At 48.5% G+C, this 19,895-nt stretch overlaps 1 protein-coding gene across 2 annotated transcripts in view; it reads left to right on the plus strand.

Annotated features, from left to right (window-relative positions):
- The window catches only part of LPIN2 (lipin 2), a 791,695-nt gene that overhangs the window by 220,177 nt on the left and 551,623 nt on the right, over nucleotides 1-19,895 (plus strand). For both annotated transcript variants that reach the window (XM_086965600.1, XM_086965599.1), the window contains exon 5: nucleotides 9,848-9,955. In XM_086965600.1, coding sequence (XP_086821726.1) covers nucleotides 9,848-9,955 — 108 coding nt within the window. The remainder of the gene's footprint in view (nucleotides 1-9,847; nucleotides 9,956-19,895) is intronic.

A 19,895-nucleotide genomic window follows, 5' to 3' on the forward strand; every position in this document is an offset into this window, starting at 1 on the left:
CCAGTGCTCTGAGGTGCTGAGGCCACCCTGCCCCCCCCCCCCCTTCTTCCCCTCCCTCCTTGTCTCACACCCCAACGCAAGTATAAACAGTCTGCTTCGAAACATGCCCTCCAGCCCTTTTCGGCTGCTTCAAACACTGTTTTCCAAATCTTATCTTTCGCACCATCTGGTAGCGCCTTGTTATCCTTTCTTCTGCCCTGCATACCCTAGAACAACCTCTTCTAAGATAACTACTCTCCATTCTGCTACACAGTTGGTCCTTAGATGCTCTGTCCCCTCTCCTCTCTCACTGCCGTCAGTCTTTATTCCAGTCCTTTCTCTTCATCCACTGTAGCACATATGTTTTGTACCATCTCTCTCCACAGACGCCCCCTCCTCATCCCAGTTACTTGCAATCACAGTTTGGACATGGGTCGGGTTACAGCACCCTCCGCCCCCCTCACCCCCCCCCCCCAATCTGGTTACAAGACCGGTTTCTCTTCATTTTATGGGAAAAAACACTTTGTTTATTCTGTACAAATGGCGGTGGGCTGTGTTTGATCTGTTGGCTGGCAGGCCCGAGAAATGTGCTGAGTTGCTGTAAATAGAACATCTTTATGTTTGTATTTGCTGTAGCATAAATATTCAAATCAGAGCACCCCTCGTACAAATTTGGAGGCTTACAGCCTCATAAAGGCATGATGGTAGTAACGGAGCAATGACACTGCCTCTCCCTTTCTTTGGCACTCCAGCCCAGTCCCCTTACGCCCCTTCTTCACATATCCATGTCATCCTGGATTGTGTGGAAAAGTACATCAGTCATGACGTGCAGGTAGGAACTTTCAACAACCATGTGATGCTATCTTTTTTCTCTTGCAAATATTTCTATCACTCATATACACCATACCTTCACCTTGTGATTTTTTTACTAGCACACACTTCACTCTAGTACACCACACACCTCGCTCTCCATCATATGCAATCATGCGCAGTTATAGAAGCGGAGGAAAGCTTACACTGCTGCTGCCGGTGATGTATAAGTGCGTAAACTTGTTAACCACTTGCGTTCTCATTTTGATGGTCTTTCATGGTACCAATTTGTGTATTTCACTATTTGTTCACATTCTGCATGCTTCTCTTTGTTCAGTGTTTTCTATTTCTAGTGGGTAGCTACCAAAGAGTGTCTATCTATCTATCTATCTATCTATCTATCTATCTATCTATCTATCTATCTATCTATCTATCTATCTATCGCCCTCACTCTATCTATCGATTGACCTCACTCTATCTATCTATCGCCCTCACTCTATCTATCTATCGCCCTCACTCTAACTATCTATCGCCCTCACTCTAACTATCTATCGCCCTCACTCTAACTATCTATCGCCCTCACTCTAACTATCTATCACCCTCACTCTAACTATCTATCACCCTCACTGAATCTATCTATCTATCGATCGCCCTCACTCTATCTATCGCCCTCACTCTATCTATCGCCCTCACTCTATCGCACTCACTCTATCTATCTATCCCATCACCACAGCATCACTCAGCACCACCACAACCTCACTCGGGGGCACCACAACATCACTATGCGCTACCACAGCATCGCTGAACGCCACAGCATCACTCGTCGCCAACACACCATCACTCAGCACCACTACATCATCAATCTGTGCAACCATTCAACAACTGGTTCAAATATGTTCTCTCAATGTTTCAAGCTTTTTTTACAAATGTCAAAAAAAGATGTTAATATTTCACTTCTGTTCTTGGATTTTCGTCACAATAAAATACACTGAACATAATCTTCACAAAAGTTATTTACAAAAGTTTAAGCTATTGCCATTATAAATGACAATAACTTTTATTTAAGTATTAATGATTTAAAAAAATTAAAAGCGATTGTTATTTGTAATATCAATACATCTAAGTCACGTAAATACAACACATATTGCATTATATGGCTGAGATACCCGCCACCCCCTCTCAACACAATCCCCAAGGATGGGAAACTGGAAACGTTGATGAAGTTTTTGGAAAACGGGAGGGAGTGACCCTCCCGGCCGTATTTATTAAAATATGAAACAAAATTAAAACATAAAATAAACAGTTTCATAATATGTACAATTTCATTACCACATTGCGATGTTTGGCTAACCTTAACATATTCTCTAATACAAAGGTTCTCCTAGCCGAACTAACATCCTACAAAACATTACTTGAAATTTTGAAATTGTACATCCTAACGTTTAAGGGCCAACGGCAAGGTCGTCACCGGTGTCAAGATCCCTAACCCCGAAATATCCCCCTCACTTGTGAAGGGCGACCGCACAGAGGCGTACCTCAAGTGCAACTACCAATTTCCCTTGACTTGACGGGGGCCCCAATAAAACTCGACGCCACTTAGAGGTCGTACGAGGACTCGTGTGAGGTATCTAGAAGGTAGCGTAGACCCCCCCCCAAACCCCCACACAACTTACCACATCTGCCGTCGCAGACGTCCTGGCCCCGGGAAATTCCCCAGGAGGGGGCTGTAACCCCTCCTACCCAGGAAGGGGCCTTGACCGCCTTTCCTTTCCTTTCGGCGACCCATCCTTAGAAGGGACCGCCTCCCCGTTGAGGGGCCAATGGCCACCTCCCCCGAGCGCTCCCATCCGTGCTGGGTGACGCCCACTCATAGGGATCTTCCAATTAGTGCTCACCGATCATGACCTTACCGCCCGACCAAAATAAATACGACAATGCTAACTAAATTACTAAATGACTAAATCAGAAAAGACAGTAGCACCACAATTTTATTAAAAGCATGCACACTGATAACACTAAAGCAGAATTACTTTATTACGCAAAACATAACACAAATTGACCATTCTTTATTGCATACTCAAAAGTCATCACGATAATAAACCACAACCTGTAAACAAAATCAGAGTTATCCATCAGACTTTATTCAAAACCACGTGCTGTCCTCAGGGGCTGGTGGGTGGGTCAAAAATGGCTCTTCGTTCCGTCTCGAGCTCACGTGCAGCGAGGAGGTGCAGCTTCAGAGCACAGGAACAAGAGGATGCTTTCTTGGCTTGCTGCTCCTTTTATCCGTCTTCAGGGCGGGCGTAAACCCGCCCCGGCCTGCCCCCAGGGCGTGGCCGGCCGCGTCAGTGTCTAGGCCAACCCACTCTAGGGCGGGAAAAAGGCGCGCCCCGGCTACGCCGCTTCGGGCATACCAGCCGAGACTCGCCTCACGCCCAAGATGGCTTCCCGGGAGGATCGTGGTACTCCGCCATACGTTCGGGGGGACCGAGTGGTCGCCCCTTTCCATATGGCTGAGATACCCGCCACCCCCTCTCAACACAATCCCCAAGGATGGGAAACTGGAAACGGTGATGAAGTTTTTGGAAAACGGGAGGGAGTGACCCTCCCGGCCGTATTTATTAAAATATGAAACAAAATTAAAACATAAAATAAACAGTTTCATAATATGTACAATTTCATTACCACATTGCGATGTTTGGCTAACCTTAACATATTCTCTAATACAAAGGTTCTCCTAGCCGAACTAACATCCTACAAAACATTACTTGAAATTTTGAAATTGTACATCCTAACGTTTAAGGGCCAACGGCAAGGTCGTCACCGGTGTCAAGATCCCTAACCCCGAAATATCCCCCTCACTTGTGAAGGGCGACCGCACAGAGGCGTACCTCAAGTGCAACTACCAATTTCCCTTGACTTGACGGGGGCCCCAATAAAACTCGACGCCACTTAGAGGTCGTACGAGGACTCGTGTGAGGTATCTAGAAGGTAGCGTAGACCCCCCCCCAAACCCCCACACAACTTACCACATCTGCCGTCGCAGACGTCCTGGCCCCGGGAAATTCCCCAGGAGGGGGCTGTAACCCCTCCTACCCAGGAAGGGGCCTTGACCGCCTTTCCTTTCCTTTCGGCGACCCATCCTTAGAAGGGACCGCCTCCCCGTTGAGGGGCCAATGGCCACCTCCCCCGAGCGCTCCCATCCGTGCTGGGTGACGCCCACTCATAGGGATCTTCCAATTAGTGCTCACCGATCATGACCTTACCGCCACAGGCCGGATAGTTGACCGGCTATCCGGACCCCCCACAAAACTCCTACCTAAAGGTCATGCCATAACGTCTTTAGCCATGCTAAGAAGTCTCCTATGAGTAACTCATTCCCCACCCGGGACAAATGCACACCATCCCCCAAATACATACTGTCATCATTAATACACCCATGCGGAATAGAATGCAGTGTCTTGGAACGGAACAACCTACTCACTTTGTTATTAATCTTTCTAACAGAATGATTCAAAGCAGAAACAGAAAAGGCCCCCCGCCACACTTTTCGTGGGATTATATGGGACCACGCAATTGTGCACCCTGGAACTCTCCTCGCTAACCAACTTACAGTGGAAAGCATCGCCTCAAGAAGAAGTCGTCTACCAGTGGTGACCAAATCATTGCCCCCAAGATGTACTATGACTACAGACGGCGGTGACCTCGTCCGCCCTAGCAAACCCTCGAAGAATGATTGAAACTGGTCAATATAGAGACCGCCTCTTCCGTAGAAGGACACACTGTACCCGTATTCCCCAGCCACGTGAATCATATCACCTGCCTTGAATACGTCCGCGGCACGCCTCACGTATGAGTGGCCCACGACCCACACCTCCTTTTTCACAGCCGGTGATGTCTGACCGCTGGCCCGGTGTTGGGTCGACTGCATAGTCCGCCCCGCCTCGTAGGCTTGCGCAACTGAAAAACCAAACAAAAACAAGAAGCGTGAGTACATCATTACAGCTTCACAACATGTGCAACCGCACATACCTTTTATAACAATTGGAGGACCAACGCCCCACCCGTTTAACTTGTTCCACATTCAGACCCCTGGCTGTAGCCTCTGTAGCAGCCCCTATCCGAAAGGAATGGGTCCCAAACTCGCCCGGGTTCAAGCCCGCAGCGGTAATCGACATCGCGAGCACCCGCTGAAACTGAAACCTTGTCAGTGGGGTTGCGTCCGCGTGTCTCAACAAGGTCCCCCCCCATGATGCCACCCTTCGTGCTAAATAATCCTCTAAACACTTTACCGGGCACATGGAGGACCCGGGAATCCTGCGTATGATTATGCAGTCACCCATCCCACTTTGATCGGTCTTGGACCTGATAAATGAGACCGTCATTGTCTCCCCTCTGATCTGAACGTGCTCCTGGCACAGTCCTCCTGTCACATCCTGCTTGTTCCTCGCCACTAGTTCGCTTACCCGCATAGCCCCATGAAATGCCAGCGTAAAAGCGGCTCGGAATAACACCGTCTCAAACTGAGATGAACATGTTGCAGGGAGTCTGGATAATAACTGGGCCAACCTATCCAAACCTATCGGGCGCCTCTCGTCTACTCTGCGACCCTCAAGGCGTTGCCACCCACGTAACGCTTTTTGTACAACGAAAGACGCTGTCGGGTCCTGGATCCCATGAGCCCTAGCAACAAAGGAAATGGCAGCCCGATGCCTCTGGGCTGTGGCCACCGATTTCCCTGCCAGATGTAAAGACATCAGAAAGTTCACTACCCATTCCTCCTGACCCCAAAGCTCCCCTCTAGCAGTCCCCAAAAAGGCTAAATAGGACCGGAACGCCCCTTCATATGCCTTCCTTGTCCTGGGTGCTAAACTCTCTCCCACGAGGTTACGAAGTTCGGGGCACCGAGAGACCAGAGAGCTTCGGGAAAGGGTGCCGGCTCCGGGTCCGCTGTGGGAAGGAAACCCCAGAAAGCCTGCATACGAAAACGAGACAGGGCATCAGCCGCCTGGTTCATTACCCCCGGGACATGTCTTGCTTTGAATAGCACATTCAATTGCATACACAGTAACACGACTTCCTTGAGTAGTCTCAAAATCCATTTGCATCGTGCTGCCTGGCTATTGATACACTCGACCACGGTCATATTGTCAGACCAGAATACCACAGAGTGATCTCTGAACCCTTCGGGCCATGTTCTCAGGGCCACCAAAATGGGGAAAAGTTCCAGGAAAGCAATGTTACTTGTCAGTCCACTGTCATGCCACCATGCCGGCCACTTTTGTGCAGACCATCTCGTGCCGAAAATGGCACCAAAACCTATGCTCCCTGCCGAATCTGTCCACAGCCCCAGCTCCTCAGAGGACACGGCCGGTTTGTTCCAGACGACTCGACCATTGAAATCCGCCAGAAATGCCAACCAAATGCGCATGTCCTGGCGGACCTCAGCCGAGAGCCTTGTGCGATGATGGCCCTCCTTTAGGCCGACCATGGCTTGAGCAATTGAACGGGAAAAGGGGCGGGCCATTGGTATAACTCTCAGGGCAAAATTCAACTGACCCACTAACTGCTGTAATTGATGCAGCTTAACCTTAGATCCACTTATACACATTTGCAGGGATGCCCTGAACTTTGACACTTTGTCGCCTGGTAAACGAAAACAACCTTCTCCGGAGTCTAACTCGATCCCCAGAAACTCGAGGCAAGTGGAAGGACCCACAGTCTTACCTGGTGCCAATGGCACGCCAAACTTATTCATTAAGCCACAAAAGGCAGCCAAAGCCTGCCCACATTCCGGATCCCCGGCTGCCCCCAGGAACAAAAAATCATCGAGATAATGCATCACGTGTTGAAAACCCGTCTTTTTTGTGAAGACCCATTGTAGGAAACTACTGAATTTTTCGAAATAGGCACAAGATATAGAGCACCCCATCGGCATACACCTATCCATGTAATAATGGCCCTGAAACATGAAACCTAGGAGACGCTGATCGTCCGGATGTACCGGGAGCAACCGGAACGCTGACTCGATATCAGATTTTGCCATCAGCGCACCGGGCCCCAGGCGATTCAAAATGGCTACGGCCTCATCGAAAGATGCGTACCGCACCGAACACACTTCCGGGTCTATCGCTTCGTTTACGGAAAGACCACGTGGGGCTGATAAATTATGTATCAGCCGAAACTCACCCGGGTCCTTCTTGGGGACCACCCCTAAAGGGGAACAAACAAAGTTAGCAACCGGGGGTACACTAAACGGACCGGCGACTCGACCTCGAGTAACCTCCTTCCGGATCTTTTCCTGTACCACAGTCGTATGCTGCAAGACCGATATCTGATTCTTACATTTCTCTACACCCTGAAAGTCCCCCACTGGGATGCGGAAACCATATGAAAACCCGTTCCGCAACACCCCAGCGGAAGCACGATCCGGGTATTCGCTGAGCCAGGGAATCATTGCCAAGGTATCAATCGGGGTAGGTAAAGGCGCCCCTCGGACTGTGTTAGACCTGTTTGGCGCCTCCTCTACCCCCGTTATCACCCGTTTTGACTCTGCACATGGACTCAGGGTGGGATGATTGCCCACACCCACTACATTCGTGTCTAAATTTGCACGACCCCTGGGGCCTAGTACATTTACCCCTGTTGAAGTTCCAACAAACCCCCCTTTTACCTGTATTGCCGGTAGGCCTCGAGTGATTGTCAGTACCCGTACCTGATCGAAAGGGCGTCCCCGCATACTGGCGGGAGGATTCGCCAACGTTACTCCCTACTAAAGGCAATTTCAACATACCAGTATCCTCCATTTTGGACCATGACACAGAATCATAACAATCCCAAGTTAAGTTTTTATCATGTTCTTTAGCCTTTCTGAAAATATTATCATAGCAGAACCAATGATTACCCTCGTGTGACACCGAGTACCCCATGATCCGTGACTGATAAATCGGCAATTCGGGCAGCAATTCGGGCCTTCGTTCCCCCAAGATCGATGTAAAAACCCCCCACGCTTTGCCCCAATTGCCAATGTTTTCATTTACCTTAAAGGCGGCCATCTTTGCGCGCCAAACACTCGGATGCATGAGGTCCTTCTGGCCCTTAACATGCTCCATCTCGTAATGATCAGTAAGCAACGAGAAGATGTTTATATACTCCCCTGCCCATATCTTCTCTTTAATAGCTAAAGGGACATGCTGACCCAACTTTTCCCTACGAGAGGGTGCTGACTCATCCCTCGCAATCGGCAATGGCCGCTTACCTGAACCGGACGCTGTCTCTGCGACTGAACCCGTCCCCTGTAGCTCCTCTGCTGCTGCAGCCGGCGTGGACACCTTCGCTGCTTCCCGTGTCTCACGCAGTTGCTTCATCAGCACCTGCGCGTCGACAGCCGTGGCGCCCTCGCTACCTTTACCCAACCACGCTGCTAATTGTGCTGCCAGCTCGGGCGGCATATCTTCCCCGGACACGGGGGTGACCACAACGGGAATCGGATTCCCTTCTTCCGGCACGGGAGTGGGTGCTTCGAGCGGGGTACTGGGACCCGGGATGTCTCCCCCAGCTGCTCCCCTCCTGGGCCTCTTGCTTTTCCCTCCCGGGGCTGCTCCCGCCAAAGGACGTTTCGGCCCCCCTTCCTCGTCTTTATCCATTCGCCTCTTTAGGTCGGTCACCTCTTTCATGAGAACGCGCAGCATCTGGTCGGTAGTCATGCGCTTTCCCGCCTTCTTCGGCATTCTCCAACAGAGTATCTGAAAGACAAACAAGAACGATTAAAACGCTCAAAAATGGCTCTTCGTTCCGTCTCGAGCTCACGTGCAGCGAGGAGGTGCAGCTTCAGAGCACAGGAACAAGAGGATGCTTTCTTGGCTTGCTGCTCCTTTTATCCGTCTTCAGGGCGGGCGTAAACCCGCCCCGGCCTGCCCCCAGGGCGTGGCCGGCCGCGTCAGTGTCTAGGCCAACCCACTCTAGGGCGGGAAAAAGGCGCGCCCCGGCTACGCCGCTTCGGGCATACCAGCCGAGACTCGCCTCCCGCCCAAGATGGCTTCCCGGGAGGATCGTGGTACTCCGCCATACGTTCGGGGGGACCGAGTGGTCGCCCCTTTCCACAAATGCTATAGGTGTCACATTTGCTTAAGGTATAACTATTGGCATTGTAAATGACAAAGCTATTAATTTTGCGGTTTTCAAAACCAACACATAAATAAAAAGTGTCATTTACAATTCCAATAGCTCAAACTTTCCCAATGTGAGACCTATTGCATTGCAAATGCTTGTTTTTAAAGAGTGTTTCTCTTCACATATTTTAGCACTCATTATACCCTCAGTAAGTATAAGCTGTTGAGAGAGGATGTTGTCTGACAGCTAGATTGCCGACTTTGGTGCTGGAAACCAGGGTTTGAGCCTGGGGGTCGCGTCCACATCCTGTGATTCTGGGCAAATCACTTAATCTCCCCGTGCCTGAATGTGTCCTTGTGTAAGGTAACTGGTGCTTGTGCAAAGCGCTCCAATACCGTCGGATCGAGTTTGCGCTATATAGATTTGCATAAAAAATAAGCATTGAAAATGCAGTAGGTCTCGCCTTTTATTGTTAAAGTCATTTGCTTTGCTAATGGTAATGTATAGGAAAGCAAATAGCTTTAACTTAATTAAAGGCGAGATTTATTGCATTTTTAATGCTTGTTTAATATACAGGCCTGTTCATTGTCTGCAGTCTGTCACATTTTCCTTTCCAGTCCCCTCAAAAGCAAAGCAGATTTGAAATGGTTTTACATCAACAAATGTTATGCCAAACGTTTGTTTCCATCTGCATAGTTCAATGCAGTACACTATTCTGTTGATTTAATAGTTTATGAAAATCATACAGCAGTGTATTTTTGTAAGTGAGTAAAAAAACAATATGGGGGCAAACAAAAGGTCAGCTGAACTTCTATCAGTTAACTTGGAAGTGTCATTCGTCTTCTGTTGCACTATGTGCTAACAAGTTAATTTTCTCAAAGCATGTCTTAAAGTAATCCTGCTAAACACAGGTTTCATATTTTCTTTTGAATTGTGTGTTGTCTAGGGGGTCCTCGCATTCATCCTTCTTAGAAGAGGAGTACATGGAGTCTTTTCACTATCAGTCCATGGAGCATTGTGCTTTATCCGATGGGGACTGGTCCCCCCTTGACAGGTATGTTTTTAAAGGCTGTTCGAATATTTTGTGTTTTCTAAAGCAAATTAAATATTGCTATTGGCATATATTGTAGCATGTATGCAATTGTAAAGAGACTTATAGTAATACAATAATTAGAATGTTACAGGAGGCTGGCTCACTTTATGGTGCACACCTATTGGTAAGGCACCCTGCACTGTGTAAAGTGGGTACATTACCACACAGCCAGTCAGTGAAGCTTACACACAAGAAAGAACTACACCAGTGGTAGAAAAATACAGTGTATTGATTAAACCCCAACACTAAAACTACTTTGGTATATCTCCTAACCGGAGATATCAATACACGATAAAGAATACTTCAAAGCAGGTAGGTAAAGCATAGGAAACACATGGAACCCCGGTGGGGCACAAACCATATGCTAAGAACATTTAATGCTAGGTGAGTACCTAACCAAGACTCAAACCAAATGGACTAGGAACCAGGGGAAGCATTGAACCACCACAGGTAAGTAACTAAGAGTTGATAGGCGCCAGTGTGTAGAGGTGATGCCCCTGGTCAATGTCCACAGGATATCGTGCGGTAGTCACGGTTGGAGTTTGTGTTTCAGGACCCTTCTTAGAGGACCCCAAGAAAGCCCTTTGGAACCAGGGAGGTTGCAACACGCCTCACCCGTGGATATCCAGAGAACCAGGATACGTACACCAGGGAGCCCGTGTGCATAGGAGCATTAGTGTTCTCCACAATGGGGAACTTCAGATATCCAGCTGCTACAGTCTTGTGGACCAGGTTGGTGGAACCTAGTTGTGGATTCCAGACGAGGACTACCTGCCAAAAGAAGGGGCAGACTACAAACCACCCAGCGGTGTCCAGGAGGAGCAGGAGCAGGAGCACAATGCCAGCTCTTATCAAAGGTACTCTGCTGTATCACGGAAGTCTTGGAGATGCAGCTGTGGAGCCCAAGCGATGATGCCAAGGCACAGAAGATGTCCACGAGCTGTCCCACGTCGGCCGTCGAGATGCATGAAAGTTAGTGGCCGGCAAGACAACCAACAAGCCTTGGCAAACGCAACAGATGTGTACACAAAGAAATACTTAGTTGCAGACCAGCAAGCTCTGTGGGACTCACCCAGTAAAGGTAAGTCAGGGCCTGCCCTCAGCAAGCAAGAGAGCTAGCAGGAATCAGTGGACACCTCAGGATGACCCTCTAGCAGCAGGCACATGGAGACGCAGGGAGGCCTCGACAGCATACAGAAGATGGATGCCCATGTCACTGGAGAAGCAGGGAGGATGTCGCTCTTGGAGCTGTGGGATGGTGGGGCTTCTTGGAGCTCGGAGATCTTCCTTTAGGAGAAACAACAAGCCTTGGCAATGGGTATGCGGTTGCAGTCGGCTGGAGAGGGATTACAGTCTCTCAAGTTGCAGGGTAGACTGGTTGGGTCTCTGGAGGGCCAACAAATCGCCACCTGTGTTGCAGAGCCGGCAGGTGTCTGTGGGACAGTAGGATCCATGAGTTGGTCATCGTCTAGGTACCTGCGGATGCAGGGGAGTGACTCCTTCATTCCAAGGGCGATTCCTTCTTGCTATCTTGATGCATGTAGAGTCTAGGGGGATTCAGGAGGATGCACAGCTACTGCAGTTGCACAACTTGGAAGAGCACGGAGACGAAGTTGCAGTAAAAGTCTTCCAACCAGAGGTAGTCTTGTCTTGGTTCCTGGCTCGGGTCCAGCAGTTGAGTTCGGTGCCCAACTGCAGAAGAGTTATTCAACAGATTTTCAGGGGAAGCCAGTCTGTTCTTCAAGACCAAGTTCGGATGAATCTAAGGATCCACCCTCAGGGGAGCCCGTAAGTAACACAGAAAGAGGTTAGGACTACATCTGCGGTGACCCATCTATCCGGTTGGGGTGGTGGGAGCAGAGGTCAGGGACGCTACTGTGGTGGCCTAATCAGTCAGGGGGCTCAGCAAATCTAAGATTCAAGATGGCAGAATCAAGTGGCCACCTAGATGAGCTCTGGGTACCTCCCAGAGGGGTGCACTCCCCAGTCCTTTGTGTAGTTTTGCGCCAGAACAGAGGCCAAGGGCTGCTAGACTGGGGCAACCGGTTTATGCATGGAGGGCACCAAATGTCCCATTAAAAGCAGTCTGGAGGCGCTCAAACACCCCGCCCTAGCCTAAGACACCTATTTCTAAGGGAGAGGTGGCTACACCTCTTCTGCCTTTCTCTGCCTGAGTTGAGCTCAGCAGCAGAAGGGCGCTGAACAGTGTCTGGAGCCGGCAGCAGTACTGTCTTGTCCTCAGACCCTGCAAGGCCACACAGGTAAACATGGGGGTCCCCTGAGGAGCAACCCAGTACATGGTATCATGCAAGTGACACTGAGATTGGTGTAGTTGCATGATTCCAACATGTTTGATACCAAGCATGACCAGGTTCGGTGAAGCCATTATGTAGGTGAACATCTCAACTTGGGCAGTGTCCACTGCTTACCTTAAAATGGCTTCCCTGTACTTACAAAGCCAGAGAATTGACTCTGGGGTTTGCATTGGATGTCTCTGCTTGTGAAAGGGCACCCTTACACTTATAATCATGCACCATGCAGGATGTAAAGCTTACCTTAGGGGTGACTTATAGGTTTTAAGTGCAGTGAACGGGATATAAGGAAAACCTTATATCTGAAGTGAAAGGATGCACCATTGCACGCAGGCTGCAATCGCAGACCTGCAGACAGTTAGCATTGGCTCCTATGAGTGGCACAATACATGCTGCAGCCATTGGACACCCCTTATAATGCCCTAGGTACCTTGGTGCCATTTACTAGGGACTTATAGGAGTACACCAGTATACCAATTGTGGGGTGTACAAAGTATTTGCCAATGAATTGAGGAGAGAGAGCACATACACTGGGGTCCCGATTAGCAGGATCCTAGTTTACTACAGTCAAAACACACTGACACCAGGCAAAATGTGTGGGTAACTATGCCAGGAAAATCATTCTTTACTACGTCTGTCAAAAGCATAATCATGATTTGACTAAACATAGACTCTACCCTGTGATAAAAGCTCCAATCTAAGGAACATACATCCGCTTTCCTAGTAAGATTGTAATTGATGTGTGGAGTTCTGGAGTCTGAAGCATGGATAGGCATAAATATTCATGAAGAAAAATAAAGGTAAGGATGCAAGACCTTTTGGTTTATCACATGTCTTAAGAGATCACTCTCACTCTCAAGTTTAGGTTCAGAAGGAGAACTATAACCATAACTATTTTGCTAAGAGACGCAGCTAATCTGTTAGGGAAAAAAACTTACAATTAGCTGAGCGCATGTGCCTGAAACACTCACAGTAAATTAAAGGGGATCATTATAGAACTTTTCAAAGAACTCTTCTCTTGGTTGACTCCACAGTTGCTTTCTCCACCTAGGCTATCCTTCTATCTGCATAGTAAGTGGTAGCAATATTTTGCCACCTGCTGCATGTTGTGACGTCACTTACACTGTGGTCGCACCCCCGCGCCACAGTGGAATGTCCCGAATGCTCAACGTTCTACGGTGAACGCCGCTCGTTCAGAGTCAGTGATCTTCCGCTGGCTGAAGACAACGAGCGCGCTGGTGTTGTGTTATTGTAGTTAATAAACTTGAGTAAACCCCATGGTGTCTCCGCTTCGTGATGTGACTACAACATCTTTTCCGACTCAAGACAATGTTGGGCCATTGGGAAAGAATGTTTAAGGTGTGGCCGCAAGGGTCATTTTGCTAGAATGTGCAAGGATGCAAACAAAGGCAAAGTAGCGATGTTATCTGAGGAGCCTGCTATACCTTACAAACCAGACAGAATCTTGTGCATGGAACCATCATCATATGATGAAAGTGAGAATGATGAAATCCTTTTCACTGGGTCTCATGATTCAGATGTTAGGAGGAAACACAGGCCCAAAGCAGGATTTATCATTGGAGATAAGAGTGTTGACCTTATGGTTGATTCAGGGTCACTGTATACTATTATTCCCAAAAGAATCTTCAAGCAGGAGTTGCCTAACAGGAAGCTGATGCCCAAAGACATAAATCCTGGGGGGTATCAGGGTGAACAAATAGACATTTTAGGTTACATGGCAACAGATATTATGTTTAAAGGAAGATTGGTGAGGGGGAAGATGTATGTAGCAGAATCTGGACCTTCCATATTAGGGTGGTATCATCAATTTGATCTCCATATCAAAATTGACCCACATGCTATTGAGCAAGTTATGGTAGTGGATGACCTCTTTGTAGGAGACATCTTAGAAGGAGGTAAAGGTGTATTCAGAGAACAACTAGGCAACCTTGAAGGATATGTACACAAAATTAAGCTCAAACCTAATGTTGTCCCTGTACAACACAAACTGAGAAAGGTTCCCATTACAGTGAGGGGGGAGGTGAAGGCAATGTTGGATGAGATGCTGTCCAGTGGAGTCATAGACCCTATCGAATGTTCTTCATGGATTTCCCCTGTTATAATTTCACAGAAAGCTGATGGTAGTTTACGCTTCTGTGTGGACCTCAGAAGCTTGAACCAGAATGTAATTCCTGACACTTTTCCCCTGCCCAATATAAACGAAATTATGGTTTTGCTAAAAGGGGCGAAGTACTTTTCAAAGCTTGTTCTTCGTCACGCCTATCACCAAATACGTTTGCACGAATCTTCCAAACACTTGACAGCTTTCATCACCAACGAAGGCATATTCCAATTCACAAGGATGCCCTTCGGGTTATATTCAGCTGCAAGTGTATTTCAAAGGATGGTCACGGAAGTTTTCAAAGGTGTGAAGAATGTAATCTATTTCCAAGATGACAGCTTAGTGTTTGGTGAGAGTGTGAGTTATTATTATTATTATTAAATTTTATAAAGCGCGTAGTCACCCGTGAGTATCCCAGCGCTAAGATCCATACAACTGCAGGTCAGTGGGGACAGGGGGGGAGGAGTCCGCATTTAGGGAAAGAGATGAGTCTTCAACCGCTTCCTGAATTGGAGATAGTCTTGTTCTGTTCTTAGGTCGCGGGGTAGGGCGTTCCAAAGGCGTGCAGTGTGGACAGAGAAGCGTCTTCCACCCGTGCGTGCCTTCTTGACTCTAGGGATGATGATAAGATATTCCTGGTCGGATCGTAAGGATCTTGGGGCTTTGTATGGTCTGATAAATTTTCTCAAAATAGGGGGGCCTTTGTTTTGTAGAAGTCTGTGAGCCAAACATAGGGCCTTAAATTTCACTCGCTCTCGCACCGGGAGACAGTGGAGAATCTTCAAGGCTGGTTTGGCCGAAGCTCTGGCCGGGGTATTGGTGAGGATCCGGGCTGCGGCATTCTGTATCCTTTGTAGTTTGTTCAGGGTTGCCTCAGGGGCGCCTAGGTAGATGGTGTTGCTGTAATCCAGCCTTGATGAGATAAGGCCTTGGATTAACAGTTTTTGAGAGGTGGAAGGAAGTAATGGCAGAATCTTCCTGATCGACTTGAGAAGCCCAAAGCATGTCCCGGCAACTTTTTTGGCTTGTGTCGTGAAAGATGGATCTCTTTCGAGCCAAATACCCAGACTTTTAATCTCGAACTTCGGGTCTGGAGGCACACCCAGACAGGGGGGCCAGATGTTCTGTGAAAGGGACAGCCCCTTCTGACCAAGGAGGAGAATGTCTGTCTTTGAACCGTTCAGTTTCAAAGATGAGCTGTTCATCCTTGTATCTGCGTCAGACAGTTGTATAAGTCCGCTGGTTCTTGACTTGGGTGAGATTGGGACACCACTAATTGAGTGTCGTCAGCGTAGCTGACGATACTCACTCCAAACGGAGTGACAACCTCCTCCAATGGGGACATGTAGACATTAAATAATGTCGGGCTCAGGGAAGAACCCTGAGGCACGCCGCATTGGAGGGGTGTTTCAGGGGAGCGGGTGTCATTCTCCCAGACCTGAAAAGAGCGTTGGCTCAGAAAAGACGTAAGCCAGGTCAGTGCAGTTCCTCCACACCGATATTCCTAAGTCGGTGAATAAGGAGCTGGTGATTAACGGTGTCGAAGGCCGCACTGAGGTCCAGGAGGATCACTGCCACTGATCCCCCGCGTCCAGAAGTGCTATGGCCTCCTCCACCGCTGCAAGAAGGGCGATGTCGGTACCCTGCCCTGGGCGAAATCCAGTCTGCGAGCTTTTAAGCCGATTGTTGATTTCCAAAAATTGTGAAAGTTTTTTATTCACAAGCTTTTCCGCAATCTTACTGGATCCGGGAAGAAGTGAGATTGGCCTATAGTTGGCCAAGTCCGATGGATCCAAGGAGGGTTTTTTCAATAGGGCCTTGACGACTGCGGCCTTCCAGCTGGGGGGGACGACTCCCTGTTGCAGTGAGGCATTGATGAGATGGGTAAGGGGAGGGACGATGGTAGGGGCTACTTTCTTGAGGATACGTTGCGGGGCGGGGTCCCTGGGAGATCCGCTTTTGATGGTGTCTAGCGTGTTTCCTACCTCTTCGACAGTCACTGGTCCCCAGGAAGTTAGACTGGGGTAGTGGGAGTAGTGTTGGTCTCGTTTTCCTCGCTCCAGTTGGTGGATGGGATAGAGGCAAGGATTTTCTGGATCTTCTCCTCAAAGAAGTTGGCTAGTTTACGGCATTTTTCCTCATCTGCTTTAGGGTCTGGTGGCGTTCTAGGTCCAGGGTCTGGGACCTTAAGGAGTTCTTTTAAAATAATAAAAGATTCCTTGCAGCAGCAGGAGGAGTTTTCTATTCTTTCCTGGAAGAATGTGCTTTTAGTCTTGCGAAGAGCGGTCTTGTAAATTTGTAGTGAAGTGTGGTAGGCTTCTTTCTTTGCAGTTGACTTATCCTTCCTCCAGGAGCGTTCCATTCTTTTACATTCCTTTCGTAGAAGATTGAGCTCTGGAGTGTACCAAGGGGCAGGGCTCACTCTTTTGATATGCTTGAGGGTAGTGGTTTTGGGGAGGAGTTTGTCCAATGAGGAAGTAAGCCAAGAGTTGAACTGTTTGTCGGCGTTGACTGGATCGGTGGAGAAGGCAGGGATAGAATTCATAAGGCAAGTTTGTGCCAGCGCCTGTCAGTCACCCGGGTTTTGGGGTGTTGGGTGGGTGCTACAAAGAAGTACCAGGAGATGGGGACTAAGAAGTGATCTGTCCAGGGGAGAGAAAGGGGGGTGGGGCAGTGGTGATGTCCATGATGTTAGTGAAGACCGGATCCAAAAGGTGTCCCTTGTTGTGGGTTGATCCTGTATTAACTAGCCGAATGTTGAATGACATAAGGTCCAGAAGGAGATCGGACGCTGTTAGATCTGTGGGGTCTGTTAGGTGGAGATTGAGGTCGCCCACGAGGAGGAAGTTAGGGGTGGAGGTGGCTAACTGTGACACTGTGTCGATGAGAGCGTTAAGGAATTTCCCAGGATTTCCCGGAGGCCGGTAGATCAATAGCCCTGAAAGGGAGTGTGCCGGGGATGTTTGAAGAGCTAAGTGGCAGCTTTCACAGTCTTCAATGTTGGCATTGCTGGTCCAACAGACGAGGTGTTCTCTGTGGATTATGAGTGACCACAATTCTGCCTTAAAGGATGCCCTTGCGAGAATTTTAGAATCTGGCTTGACACTGCGCAGGGAGAAATGCTCCTTTTTAGCAACAGAGGTGGAATATCTGGGGCATTCCATCTCGTCAGAGGGCGTGAAACCTAAGAGAGATCTATTGGCTTCCATAAAGTTGGCTCCTGTTCCCACAAATAAAGACCAGGTACGCTCATTCATTGGGCTTATTGAGTACTACTCGAAGTTCGTAAAGAACTTTGCAAGTAAAACAGAACCACTCAAGGTGCTTTTGAGGAAAGGTGTCAAATTCATTTCGGGGGATGAACAAGAGAAAAGCTTTAATGAAATTAAATTTGAGATATGCAATGCTGGCATTCTGGTTCCATTTGATGTACAGGGGAGGACTATCATCACTGTTGATGCGAATGATACCGGCTTAGGAGCTGTGTTGTCACAGAGAGATGGAAATAGCGAAAAAAACAGTAGCGTTTTCATCTCGCACTTTGACTACTACTGAGCGATGCTATTCCGTAATGGAAAAGGAGACCTTGGCAGCTGCTTGGGGTGTGGAGTATTTCAGAATGTATGTGCGGGGGCGTAGATTTAAATTTCGCACTGACCACAAGCCCTTGTTGAAGATACTCTCACCAGGAGGAACAGGAAAGGGGTCAGCCAGGCTAGCCAGGTTAGCCTCAAGATTACAGGAGTACAATTTTGATCTTGAGTTCATTTCGGGCTGGCGCAACGTTCAGGCTGATTGCTTGTCACGTTTGTCTTTGAAATGGGAAGATGTGGACAAGACAGGAGTGTGAAGGAGCTATCTCGTGTGTTGATGACGTAGTTCTGTGGAGTTGTGGCGCAGTCAGCAAGAAAGAGTGGGCAGAGGCCATGTCTCATGATGAGGTTTTGAGAAATGTTAGGAATCTCATCTCTAAAGGCAGACGTAGGGAAAGTACCTTGCCAATTAGTGTCTGACCCTATAATGCAGTCATTGATGAGTTATCAATTGTTGCTTATCAGATCATCATGCGTGAGGATAAGTTGATTCCCCCTGTTGACGTCCGCAAAAAACTCTTTGACTTGGCTCATGAAGGGCATCTGGGCCAAACCATAAGAAAAAAAAGGTTGAGAAACTAGTTCTGGTGGCCTGGAATGGATGGTGATGTTTGGTGGGTGGAGAGGTGCAGTGAATGCTGTGAATCTGAAAAGCGACTCAAAGTGGGACCCCAATCCGTCCCTAGTTCCATCCAGGATCCCGGTGTGGTGTGGCATAGTATATGCCTTGATTTTATTGGACCAATGCCTGGTGTCCACCCCAGCAAAATATTTGGCCTAGTAGTTATGGATGTTCATACTCGATGGCTCATTGCTTATCTTCTTCCTGAAATTACTACCTGCATTACTATCAAAGTTTTGCGCACAATTTTTTTTTTTGATCAAATTTGTTTTTATTGGGTTCAACCAAGCAATGCAATACAGTATGCAATTCAATAAGACTATACATTACATCCCCCTCTTGTTGCGGCTCGAATACCCCAGAGTCCGGGCACCGGAGACGGCCGTCGTGCGTCCATGTAGGCGTGTGTACGGGGAACCCGAATAATCATTGCGAGCTAGAACCTCTTTATCCTTCCCCTGGCCCGCCCTAACCCCAACTGACCCTTCCCTCCCAGTCCCAGCCACCCCCCCCCCCTCGGTGTGTTCAAATCTAGCCAAAGTCTGAGGAGGCCTCTGCTAGGCCGTATGTGTCTCCTCACTTGTCCTGTTGTGGAATTCGTCCGAGAGTCTGAGAACCCTTAGGTATTTAGGGCATGTGAGCTCCATGAATTCTTGGGTAAGCAGGGTGAGTAGTGGATGCCATATTTCCTTGAATGTGGCAGATGTTTGTGTGAGTGATGCTTGAATCCTTTCCATCCCCATTATGTACCATAGTCGGTGCAGCCACCCAGTGTGTGTGGGTTTCCTCGACGTACCCCATAGAGAGAGGATGTGTTGTGTCGCAGCTCCCAGTGCCAGCCCCATCTGTTTTCCCCTGATGGATTTGAGTGGGAACATGAGTTTGTTGGGAAGGCCGAGGATTGTGTATGCTGGGAAGCGGGAAGTTCTGTCTCAAAATGTGTATCGACGTCCTTGAGTACTCCCTCCCAGTATTCCTGCACTTCTGCGTATGTGTATCATGGTCCCCTTTTGTCCGCACCCCCTCCAACACGTTGGGTCTCGTTGTGGGTTACCTTGGTGTAGGCGTTCTGGTGTCAGATGCCAGTAATAGGCCACCTTCACCGCCGATTCTTTGCTGGCTGTGTTTCTAGCAGTGTGGTGTGCCCGGTAATGTATGTCCTGCCACTCTTTGTCGGAAAGTGTTCGTCCTAATTCCTTCTCCCACCTCTTCTGACCCGCTGATCTCTATGTAGGCGGGGTGGGGGCTCGTA

This window comes from Lissotriton vulgaris, chromosome 4_1 (assembly GCF_964263255.1).
Source record: "Lissotriton vulgaris chromosome 4_1, aLisVul1.2, whole genome shotgun sequence".
NCBI lineage: Eukaryota > Metazoa > Chordata > Amphibia > Caudata > Salamandridae > Lissotriton > Lissotriton vulgaris.